At 45.8% G+C, this 12264-nt stretch overlaps 1 protein-coding gene across 1 annotated transcript in view; it reads left to right on the top strand.

Moving 5' to 3' along the window:
• The window catches only part of fras1 (Fraser extracellular matrix complex subunit 1), a 113639-nt gene that overhangs the window by 65087 nt on the left and 36288 nt on the right, over positions 1-12264 (top strand). Inside the window, exons 28-38 of the mRNA XM_074670703.1 lie at positions 2889-3212; positions 5735-5888; positions 6085-6263; positions 7975-8091; positions 8203-8317; positions 8440-8577; positions 8690-8722; positions 9064-9195; positions 9311-9439; positions 9511-9758; positions 11376-11527. Coding sequence (XP_074526804.1) covers positions 2889-3212; positions 5735-5888; positions 6085-6263; positions 7975-8091; positions 8203-8317; positions 8440-8577; positions 8690-8722; positions 9064-9195; positions 9311-9439; positions 9511-9758; positions 11376-11527 — 1721 coding nt within the window. The remainder of the gene's footprint in view (positions 1-2888; positions 3213-5734; positions 5889-6084; positions 6264-7974; positions 8092-8202; positions 8318-8439; positions 8578-8689; positions 8723-9063; positions 9196-9310; positions 9440-9510; positions 9759-11375; positions 11528-12264) is intronic.

Raw genomic sequence — 12264 nt, 5'->3', positions numbered from 1 at the left:
AAAAGAACAAAAAAAGAGAAAAAAAGAAAGAAAAAGGTAAAGGAAAAAAGAAGGAAAAAGAAAAAAGAAAAAAAAGGGAAAAAAAGAAAAAAGGGAGAAAAAAAAAGAAAAAAAAAAGGGAAAAAAAAGTCCACAGCCTACCTGAGTATTGTTGCTGACCATGTCCATCCCTTTATGAGCACAGTGTACCCATCTTCTGATGGCTACTTCCAGCAGGATAACGCTCCATGTCATAAAGCTGGAATCATCTCAGACTGCTTTCTTCAACATGACAATGAGTTCCCTGTACTCAAATGTCCTCCACAGTCCCCAGATCTCAATCCAATAGAGCACCTTTGGGATGTGGTGGAACGGGAGATTCTCATCATGGATGTTCAGACGACAAATCTGCAGCAACTGTGTGATGCTATCATGTCAATATGGAGCAAACTCTCTGAGGAATGTTTCCAGGACCTTGTTGAATGATGTTGGTCAGCTACTGTGGATGTGGATGCTGACAGGTATCATACTCCTCTGAACGGGTGTGTACGTCACTTTACCTGACACTGAGCCTGGAGGCTTCAGCTTTAGCTCAGATATCAGGTCCAGACACTCTGAAAGCAAGGGAGAAGACACACATCCCTCCATCATTACAGACCTCCCACACACACACACACACACACACACACACACACACACACAGAAACATGCTGAGGGCAGTAGGAGTTCAGTGTTTGATGGTCTAACACAGAAACAGAAAACACACATTCAGAGTCTGAAAGGCAAATAGCAGTGTGAAATCAAGGCTTGAAACACATTTTCTGCCGTTCAGCTCCTGAACACACACAGGCACACACACACACTCATACACACGCACACTCACTTGACACACTCACACACCCAGCAGGTAACTTCACAGAGTAAAGAGCAAAAAGAAAAGTCAGGAAGCTGCACTAAAACATTTTTCCATCCCCTCGGGCCCCTGACTGATGACAGCTACAAACCACCACCCCCCACCCTCCCCCTCTTCGTCTCTCCTGTGAGTGTTAGGCATGGGATGGGGGGTGGGGAGGGGGATCCAGATCCGGTTGTAGGTTTTCCTCCAACCTGAATACTTCCATGTTTGTCGTTGTGGTTCTGCTTCGAGGGAAAAGTTTCTCTGCTCTGAGTGAGACGACGAGTCCCGACACGTTCAACACAAACACACACACACACACACACACACACACACACACACACACGCCCACCCTCAGCCCCACAATCACATCCGCAGCCTTTTGTTTCCCTCCTGGATCTCCCTGCTAACACAGAGGATTAAAGAGGCCCCTGGGGGCCCGTCCCTCGTCTCCAAGAGATAATTCCTCCACGTCTGACAATTTGTCAGAAAAAGTCTGAAACAGAGACAAAGTGGGACAAGTTGGACTGTTTCAGAGGTCACTGTGGTAACACACACACACACACACACACACACACACATTGTTTGTGTGTGTGTGTGTGTCTCATTCCTCTGTGGCGCCGGCCCCCCTCTATCAGAGCTGTAATGTCAGCGAGCTGGATCTCCTCCAGCTCGCTGAAAAGTTTGGAGCCCGTTGAGCCTCAGACTGTGTTAAAGATGGATGATGTGTCAGCGCCACAAAGATGGAGCCAAAACAGTCACAGCTCCCCCTGCTGACTGACATTTTCATTAAGCGGGCGTTTTTGTCCAGCAACAAGGTACAACACAAGCAAGAATTCAGACCAAAGGGAAACCTTGGTTAGTGCGACAAAGTGCTACAAGTTATTTTGGCTACAAGACCAGCAGCGTTCAGTCATTAGCCAGTACAGGCTCAGAAACAAAGTAATTTCCTGCTCAACAGAAACTCAGCTGTCTCAGTGTCAGTCTTCAGTCTCAAATCCCTCTGCAGCTTTTTCCACCGGTCGTACATTTCTCCAATATTCAGTCTCTGTTGGCACCTGATTCGCTCATAACTCTTCCTTGCTTCAGCCTTTTCCTTAAAACTTTTTCGTTTTCTTCCCTTCCCTGTGGAGGGTAACAGTAACAGCTTCCTGGTTTCTGTCTTCTCTGGCTCCATGACGCTTCTGTAGCTGAGCAGCTAGCTGACGTGAGAGGGGTAGTGGGGACGGACGAGGTGGGACCATGGGCATGACGGTGCGAAGCGAGGGAGACGGACTGGATGGACTCACGAACCAATCCGAACCACGCATGCCATGTGCGGTTCTGATTGGTCAACTAGTATGCAGCTTTGCAGCGGATATACTGAATGGATTTTTTTTTCCTTTTGTATTGCGTAGATTGGATCTTCGGACCATAACGGCCTCAAAACGGTGTTAATAATAATTACCTAGCTTCAAATCGTAGACCATAGCTTTAAAGTAGAAAGGGACTCTGTGGATCGTATAGAGTTAGGTAATTCATTCACCATTTGGGAACAACAGAGGAGAAGAGTCTGGCTAGAGATTCGGAGCCGTGCTAGACTGGGAGCACCAGGCGTCTTTTACAAGCAGAGCGTAGAGGGCGAGGAGAAGTGTAGACCTTGATGAGGGACCCCAGGGAGGCAGGAGCTGTTTTTGTCACAGGTATCCTGTCCTCAGATTTCTTGTCTAAAGGTATTCTTCTTCAGGTATCCTGTCCTCCAATATCCTCTCTAAAATCCTCACTTAGGTATTTTGTCCTTGGAGTACTCTGGAGGACTTTAAAAGCTCTTCACACTCCTCATAAAAGAAAAAACAGAACATTTTACTGTGAAAACCCGGTGTCCTTTGAGGCTACAGTCGTGTGTGTGTGTGTGTGTGTGTGTGTGTGTTAGGATGAGTGTTGGCACTCTCTTTAGGTGCCCTTTATCTGCCTTTGAGTTTTTCTTGTTTTTCTAACTCTATGTTCTTTTCTTCTTCTCTGGTTTTATCTCCAGCCTCCCAGAGTCCTCACTCTCTCGTCTCTACCTGTGGATGGTCCAGGTGCCGTGGCCACCATTGCTAAGTCAGTGCTGCAGATCGACGACCCTGACAACCCGTCTGATGTCCTGGTCATGGTTCTAGAGCCGCCCCGCTATGGCAGGCTGACTCGTATCCATGGAGACCGGGAGCTCAACAGGTTCAAGCTGGAGGATCTGACCCGGGAACAGATCCGGTACGAGCATGATGGGTCAGAGGGGGCGGAGGACCGGGCGGTGCTACAGGTCAATGATGGACACACCTACAGGAACATCCTGCTGCAGATCAGCATCCGTCAGAAGGTTTGTCTGTTACATCTGTTGATCTACACACCCCACCCTGCCCTGCCCTGCCCCAGTGCAGCTAAGACTCAGGGTTTGAAGGTCGACTTTGCTCGTCTGCCTGCAGCTTGCAGCTCAGCTCCTCTGCTCCCTGTCTACAAATCAATAACACCCCACACACACTCACAGAAATACACACACATACGGTGAAAGATGGTCTGATGCTGCAGTCTGCCATGCATTAGAGAAGACAGACACACTCAGACAGAGCCATACAGAATCTAAGAGGCCGTTTACAGACAACAGTTTTAGGATGAAACGCAAAAGTTTTGTTGCGTTTCAGCCTCGCGTTTACACAGAAACTGTGTTTCAGCCGACCTAAAACGCAAACTTTTAAAAACGGCTTCCAGAGTGGGACATTTCTGAAACGCTGCCGACACCGTTGTCATGTAAACAGTAAGCCAGCGTTATCGGTCGTACAACAGTCCCATTGTTACAATTGTCGCGAACTACCGTGTTGTGCTTGTGCTGCTCAATCTGCTGAATCTGCTGACTGTCTTTAACAAAATGAGCATCTGTTGCTCCACTTTTGATCAGCTCAACTCTATTTCTTTTGAGTTCTACCAAAACCTGCTTCTGGACAAGAAAGTTATTGCGCCACCTACAGGCCTGGCATGCTTACTACAGCATTTTTAGTCCCTCAGCTTTTCCGTGTCAAAGCAGATTTTTTTCACTACCTTTTCGCTGCGTCTTAGCGTTTCCAGATGAAACGTTATTGTGTAACAGACCTATACAGACTCCAAAGCCTTGTTTCCACCAAGCAGTCCGGTTCGGTTTTGTACAGTTAGGCCTGATCCCATTAGCGTTTCCACAGCAAACCGTGCCCTCCTGTGGTAGGTGGCGTGTAAGCCGGATGCTGAAAGCTCCAGCTGTTAAACAATAGCGTGACGCCGTAGCAGCGTGGCACAGTTTACCCCGCTAATAAATCCAACAAAGAAGACAAACGCGACACAGTAAACAAAGAGCAACGATGGAAGACATGCAGCATTTCGTCCTCTCTGTGATTGGCATGTAGCTCTTTGATACAAAGAACAATCAAGATTTGTTTCAGAGAAGTCTGTGTGCCGCCAGGAGTAAGTGACGATTCTTTTGACCAATCAACGGTCTGTAGTGTTGAGCTCCACCTTCCAAGAGCGGATCGATTCAGTCTGGCACCCATACGAAAGGGTCCCAAAAAGTGGTACGGCTCGTCTCAGTAATTTGGGGATCTATCCCACGATAAGTCAAACATGCTAACTATCAGAGAACCAATCAGAGGGACGGACAGAGGGGCAGTCAGGGGAAAATTTAGATGATGTGTCAGAGGAACAGTCAAAAAACAATTGAGGGACAGTCAGAGGTAGAAATGGTGGAACAAGCGGAGCATCAGTCAGAAGAACAGTCAGAGGATCAGTTGGTTGGACAGTTGGGCGGACAGTCAAAGGACCAGTTGGAGAAACATCTGCAGGAAGATATGAGGAACCTTTGCACTTGTCTGTTTCTGCATAGAGAGGAGGATTTAACTGGTACTGACCTGAATCCTTTTATATTTGTGGGAAACAGCTGATCCTGCTGGCTGTGTTTGTGGAGACAGTTTACACCTCATCTCATCTGAAGCCTCTTTACAAACAGAGCAGGTCCCAACCACAGTTCAGCCTCTGTCAGCTACAGAGCTGAAAAGAAACTGTTTCTACTTTCATTCCTCGATTTTTCTTTTCTCCACTCCCCGTTGGTTGTTCCTGTTAAAGCTGCTGAAGCTTCTGTTTACTGCATCCCCCAGTCCCTCCCCCTCCGTCTCTCAGCAGGGCGCTGTGCCTGCTCTCGATAAAATGAGAAATATTTCTGGATAAGGATTCAATCTCTGCTCTCTTTCTCCTCCTTTTCACCTCGCTCCATCAGCTTGCCATGTAGGCCCCGCCCCCTCAGAGGACAGTAGACAGTGTTATTGTCAGACTGACCGTCAGCGGCGGCGAGCTGATGTTTTATGGACGACCACGAGTCGTCTCTGCAGAGTCATTTATTCCAGTCTGAAGAAGGGAGCACGAATGTGTGTGTGTGTGTGTGTGTGTGTGTGTCTGCCGTCACCTCTATTTACAATCCATCAGAGACACACTCACACACACAAAGATGCACACACTGCTGAGGTTCACTGATTGGGCGCTTTCAGGAAGTTATTCTGGATGAAAAAAGGAGCGATGATGTTTTCTGTCTCAGTCTTTGTTTTTCTCTGAATCAAATGTTTAATATATCCTCAGCTATAAAATTTGTGTAACTTTGTCTTTAAGGTTCAGGTGATTAAAAAAAATCGAATTAATAGCAGGATTTGTAATTAATTAACCTAATTAATTGCAGAAGAAGAGAAGATTTTGCAATGTGTTAAAGTGACAGCCTTAGTTTATACATATCTCTGTTTTCGAGTAAAAGGTTTGTTTGTCTTTCTCCTCAGGTGTAATGTTGTTACGTCTGTTTCTCCAGGTAAAAGGTGTTTGTATCTGTGCCCTCAGGTGTCTGCCTCTCCTCATATCCTCTCTGTGCCGATAACCTGGGTCAAAGAAGGAGGGATGGTACGTCTCGATAGAAAACACCTTCAGACTGACCTCAAAGGAGTCAGCGATGAGGACATCATCTACAGAATCCAGATCTCAGAGAGCCGACAAGGTACCATCAGCTCAGCAGACACTACATCAGTTACCAACAGTTTACCTGAACTTACATTTGTTTAAGGAAGTTATTACAAGTTGGTGTTTCACCTGCGATGCTAATGCTAGCAGGGAGTACCAATCTTTATTGAAAAGTCTCTGAAACACAACAACTGATTCCTTGGCAAGGTCATTTCAGCTTTTCCCTCTTCCAGGTGAGGTGGTGTTGGCGTCCATGCCAGCTGACGGTCCTGCAGACGGATGGCGCCCCTCTCTGACAGATGAAAGAGGTTTCACTCCAACCAGCTCCTTCACCCAGCAGGACGTGAACGACGGCTCGGTGTGGTACCGGCACTTTGGACGAGGGACTGACACAGACTCCTTCCTGTTCCAGGTGAGTCACCTTTCTCTACCTAGGCCCAGAGTCCAGGATCCAGGATGTTAAAAGGATCAGGTCAAATGTTATATTCACACAGAAGAGCTCAGAGAAAATATATTTGTTCTTCTGCGTCAAAATTCTTTATCATTCTTCTCCTGCCCACTTATTTTTGCTTCGCTACTCCTTCTACAAATTTCAACCAATTTTCACCGTTCAAACTTCAAAACTTGTGTTTCATTCATGACCCTTGGGCTATGACTTTTCTTGTGATCTCACAAATACTTTGGAGATATTTCAGGTTTTGTGCGATTTTGGTCCCACAGAGAATGAATGGGAAATTTTCAAAATTTTCTTGCTTCAGGACATTTTCAGCCTGCTTCAAACCCTTCTCATTTGATCATACATTCAGCTAGAAACTCCATTCAAACTTCAAAACATTCAGCTATCTTTCGGCCATTTTTCGTTGGTTTCAAAGTCTCCCTAGGATACATAGTTTCTTCACAATAGCCCTTCAAATGTCATGATGCTGTTCAGCCCTTCAAGCCATTTAACATTGGTGTGTATTGGACGGAATGTTCCAGATTAGAGTGGGAGATTCAAACAACAGAGTGGGGAGAGGGGGAAGCAAATCTTGGAAACTCTCCTGAAAAACTTTCCTCTTGGCCACAATTTTTGCTCCATGAACACATATTAGGTACCAAAACGTAGGAAATCTTGTCCTGCTTCTGAAAAAGTGTTTTTTTAAAGCAAAAGGATGGAGAACTTAATCACAAAATTGCCCCATTTGCTTAATGTTAATTCCTCAGGGGTTTCCTCAGAGATCAGAAAGATATCACTCTTCTGTCTCTCGCTGTCACGGCCACATTTCTGGTTCTATAGACATGAAACACCTATGGTTCTGTTACAATTGAAGGCAGTTTGACACCATGATTTCAGTGGTACAGTCTCGGGAATCAACAGTCTCAACCAGCTCCCTGATGGCGGTTGGTAAACAATGATCACCATGGCAACAGCTGGCTTCAGATGGGCTCAGCCGACATTTTATGCATTTTTAGGGTCAGACTTCCATTTTTCCTCAGTCAGTTTATTATTTCCAGAGATGTTCTTTGAAATTTCATTCATTACTTTGATTCATCCATTAATTTCTTCTCATCCAGGAGTTTATGATAGGCTCCTTCAACATTCTGCATTATCAGTTCAGCTGTTATAACACCTGGCTCTGTGTCGCCCCCTATAGTTCCCCCTGATGGAGGGTCTTTGTTGGTCTAACCTCAGGAAATATATCTGAGTTAGGGATTTAAAAGTGAAACCCACTGACCCTAGAAAATCTTTGGAGGTTGAGTAAATGTGTTCATTAGAAGAAACAGAGCTGCTTCTTCTGACTCTCTGCAAGATAACGCTCCTCACTCAGCTGATAGATAATATAAATAAGCAAATATATGAATAAATATTCAAATAAAAGCAGCTGGATCCTCTGATACGATGAGAACGTCTGAAATACAGAAGAAGAGACGTGATGAAGACGCTCTTCATCTTCCTTGCTGTTTCTTCCCTCTGGTGTCTCTGCAGTCTCCTCAGTAGTTTATCCTCATCCTCTTCTCCTCCTCCTCCTTTTCCTATATCTCTGCCTTCACCTTCATTTCTCCTCCTCTCTATCTGTCTTTAATTTGATCTGTGTCTTGTGTTTGGTGGTTAATCCTGGCGTGTGTGTGTGGTATGTGACCAGGTCTCCGCAGACTCCGCCCCCCTCCTTCAGAGCGACGCTCAGGTCTTCACGGTCGGTGTCCTCCCTCAGCTCCCAGGTTTCCCTCAGCTCGCCCCCGAGTGTGACCTGCAGATCACCGTGAGACCAAACACAATCAGTTTATTACAATTAACCTGTGTGTGTGTATGTTAGTAGCTCCTCCAACCTGTGTGTGTCTGTGTGTGTGTGTGTGCGTGTGTATACGCTCAGGCTCTAGAGGACCGAGTAACTGAGATCACTCCTGCTGCTCTTTCTTTCATCGACTCGGAGACGCCGAGTGAGAAGCTCGTCTACAACATCACCAAACGTCTGCCTCCGGGACAAGGTCAGACACACACACACACTGACAAGGACACACACTCTGATCATGTCTTTAATCATGTGTAAATATTCAGAAATATTCGCTGACAACCTGAGTTTATTGTCACTTCCTGTTCCCGCCCTCAGGTGCGATCGAGCACCGTGACCGAGCCAACACTCCGGTCAAACATTTCACTCAGGCTGACGTGAACAACGGGAAGATCATCTACAGACCTCCTGCTGCACCCTCACACCTGCAGGAGCTCTACCAGTACTCCTTTACAGGTAACACACACACACACACACAAACACACACACACACACACACACACACACACACACACACACACTTCCTCCTTTCACTGTTTAATCGTCCGTTTGTCCTTTTACTCCTCAGGTCTGCCAGAGTCCCTGAGCGTCTACTTCACAGGTACGTCCTCATGAATCTAACACCTTTTTTATCCTCCTACACCTCCTCTTCCTGTTCCTTTTCTTCCTCTTTTTCCTCCTTCTTCTTCCTCCTCTTCCTCCTCTCCCTAAAGTCTCCAGAACATTTGTCTCGTCTGTCCTTAAGTCTTCCTCTTTCTCCTCATACTTCCTCGTCTCCTTTGTCACCTTCACCTTGATCTTGTCTCCTTCCTCAGCTTGAGACCAACATCATTAATCAACTTAGTGTGTGTGTGTGTGTGTGTGTGTGTGTGTGTGTGTGTGTGTGTGTGTGTGTGTGTGTGTGTGTGTGTGTGTGTGTGTGTGTGTGTGTGTGTGTCTCAGTGTCTGACGGGGAACACACCACTCCTGAGCTGGACTTCGCCATCCTCCTTCTGTCCAATCATCAGCAGCCGCCCGTCTTTCAGGTCCTTGACCCCCTTCTGGAGGTCAGCCTGGGGGGGCAAGCAAGCATCGGTGAGGAGCTGAACTAACACACACACAGTACACACAAAGAGTACACACACACAGTATGCACAAAGTATACACAGAGTGTATGTGTGTGTGTGTGTGTGTGTGTGTGTGTGTGTAGGTGGTCAGCAGCTGGCAGTGAGTGACGCTGACACAGCTCCTGATGAGCTGGAGTTCGAGCTGGTGGAGGCCCCGATCCATGGAGAGCTGATAAAAACTGACGGCAGTGAACACACCACCATGAACAACGGTGAGGTCAAACACACACAAATTAACACACACACTCACACACACATCCTCTCACTTTCCTCTCTCCTTCAGGCGACACCTTCACCTTCAGTGATGTCACCCGTAACATCCTCCTTTACCGACACGCCGGCCTCTCTGCTCAGGATGACGCCATTACCTTCTCAGTTAGCGATGGTATCTCCATGGCAACCACTGTGGTTCAGGTGGAAGTGCTTGGCGCCGGTGGAAACGGACCACAGCGTGACCCGATGGCGTCTCTGAGTCTGGAAGTCAGCCAGAAGAGCAGCACCGTCATCAGACCATCACACCTGGCTTATACTGTGAGAATACCTATGTGATGCTAACTGTTAGCATGCTAACTCCTGACTTATACAGTGAGAATGCAAAGATGATGCTAACTGCTAGCATGCTAATTTCTGGCTTACACTGTAAGAATTCTCACATGATCTTTACTGTTAGCATGCTAACAACTGACTTACATTGTGAGAACACTAACGTAATGCTAATTCCTAGCATGCTACAACCTGGCTTATACTGTGAAAATGCAAACATCTTGTCAGCTGTTGGTATGCTAACTCCTAGTGTATACTGTGAGAATGCCTACATGATGATAACTTGAGCATGCTAACACCTGGCTTAAACTGTAATAACACTCACATGATGCTTACTGTAAGCATGCTAACTCCTAGCTTATACTGTAAGTATGCCTACATAATGCTAACTGTCAGCATGCTAACAGCTGACTTATACTGTGAAATGCTTACATGATGTAAACTGTTTGCATGCTAAAACCTGGCTTACGTTGTGAGAAAACTAGCGTTATGCTAATTCTTAGCATGCTACAACCTGGCTTACGTTGTGAGAACATTAACATAATGCAAATTCCTAGCATGTTACAACCTGGCTGTAACTGTGAGAATGCAAACATGATGCTAACCCTAAGCAGTTCTTGCTCCTGGCTTCCATCGAAAAACATTAACTTAATGCTAACGGTTGGCATGCTAACTCCTGGCTTATACTGTGAGAATGCTAAGAAGATATTAACTGCTGGCATGCTAATTCCTGGCTTAAACTGTGAGAATGCTTGCATGATCTTAGCTGTTTGCATGCTTACACCTGGCTTGAATTGTAAGAACACCAACATAATGCTAATTCTTAGCATGCTACAGCCTGGCTTATACTGTGAAAATGCAAACATCATAGTAACTGTTAGTATGCTACCTCTTGGCTTATACTGTAGGAAAGCTCGCATGATGCTAGCTGTTATCATGCTAACACCTGGCTTAAATTGTAATAACACTTACATGATGCTAACTGTAAGCATGCTGACACCTGGCTTACACTGTAAGTATGCTTACAGTATGCTAATTGTTAGCATACGAACAGCTAACTTAATCTGTGAAATGCTCACACTATGTCAACTGTTTGCATGCTAAAACCTGGATTACATTTTGAGAACACAAACATAATGCTAACTGTTAGCATGCTATAACCTGGTTTAAATTGTGAAAATACAGACATGATGCTAACTGTAAGCCAGCTAACTCCTGGCTTACATCGGAAAACACAAATGTAATGCTAACTTTTAGCATGCTAACTCCTTATGTACACTGTGAGAATGCTAAGATGATGCTAACTATTAGCATTCTAATACCTGGTCTCAACTGTGAGAGCACTCATATGATGATAACTGTTAGCATGCTAACACATGGCTAATACTGTAAGTATGCCAACAGATGCTAATTGTTAGCATGCTAACAGCTGGCTGTACTGTGAGAATGCTTACGTGTTCCTAGTGTTAGCATGCTAAAGCCTGGCTTATACTGTGAGGATGCACGCATGATGATTACTGTTGAAAGGCTCCACCTCATCATCATCATCATCATCATCATCATCATCATCATCATCTCTTTCTCTGTTCTGTGTTCGTCTCTCAGGACGACTTGTCCCCTGATGATCAGATCCAGGTCCAGCTGGTGTCAGTTCCAATGTATGGAATCCTGACCCGGGGTCAGACCCAGCAGGAGCACCAGGAGCTGAGGGAGTACTCCTCCTTCACCATGGAGGACATTAGGAGAAGCCGGATCAGGTGAGAGGGGAGGGGCCTGATGAGGTCAGAGCTTACCTGAACAGCTGATGAGAGGTTTACCTTAAAGAGTTCAGGTGTTTTCCTTGGGGTTGAATGAATGTTTCCTCCCTGACTCTTCCTCCCTCCTCCTTTCAGCCTTTCAGCATCTTTCTTCTTCTCTCGTTGGTCAAAGAGCTGAACTCAGATTTCAGTCCGCCGTGATTCTCCTCTTCAAAGACATCGACTGTTTTTAAAAGCTCAGATAAAAACAGCCAAAAGTAGTTCTTCAGGTTCAGTTCAGTGAGTTTCCCTCGATGGTTTAATGCCACTTCAGAGGAAAATTAAACTGAAGATCTGCTCAAACCTGCGAACATAAACCAGAAATGACTTTGAAAAACCCTCGGTGGTTTCAGGAGACACTGTTGTCTCAGCAGTAAAAAGTTCACGAGGCTCCATGAGAGGGAACGAGTACTTTTTTAGATCTTCAATAAAACACTGAGGGCTGAAACGGCTCCCTGATGAACCAAGAGGAGGAGGAGAGGAGGAGGAGAGGAGGAGGAGAGGAGAGTGGTGCGTTCAAAGACTCAGCATGTTTACAGGAGAAACTACAAACCTCTTGCTCTGTTCCCTGCTGAAGTACACTTTAAATGTTGCTAATATGCTAATTATGCTAACTGTGCTAACAGCTTCGTCCTGGTCTTGGAGCTCTGATCAGCCTGAGAGGATCTCTGACTCGTCTCTCCCTCAGCGCCCTCTCA

Source organism: Halichoeres trimaculatus, unplaced genomic scaffold (assembly GCF_033239565.1).
Source record: "Halichoeres trimaculatus isolate MK-OKI-2021-1 unplaced genomic scaffold, fHalTri1.1 fHalTri1_scaffold_5, whole genome shotgun sequence".
Taxonomy (NCBI): Eukaryota; Metazoa; Chordata; class Actinopteri; order Labriformes; family Labridae; genus Halichoeres; species Halichoeres trimaculatus.
This window is presented reverse-complemented; position numbering and strand designations above follow the sequence as displayed.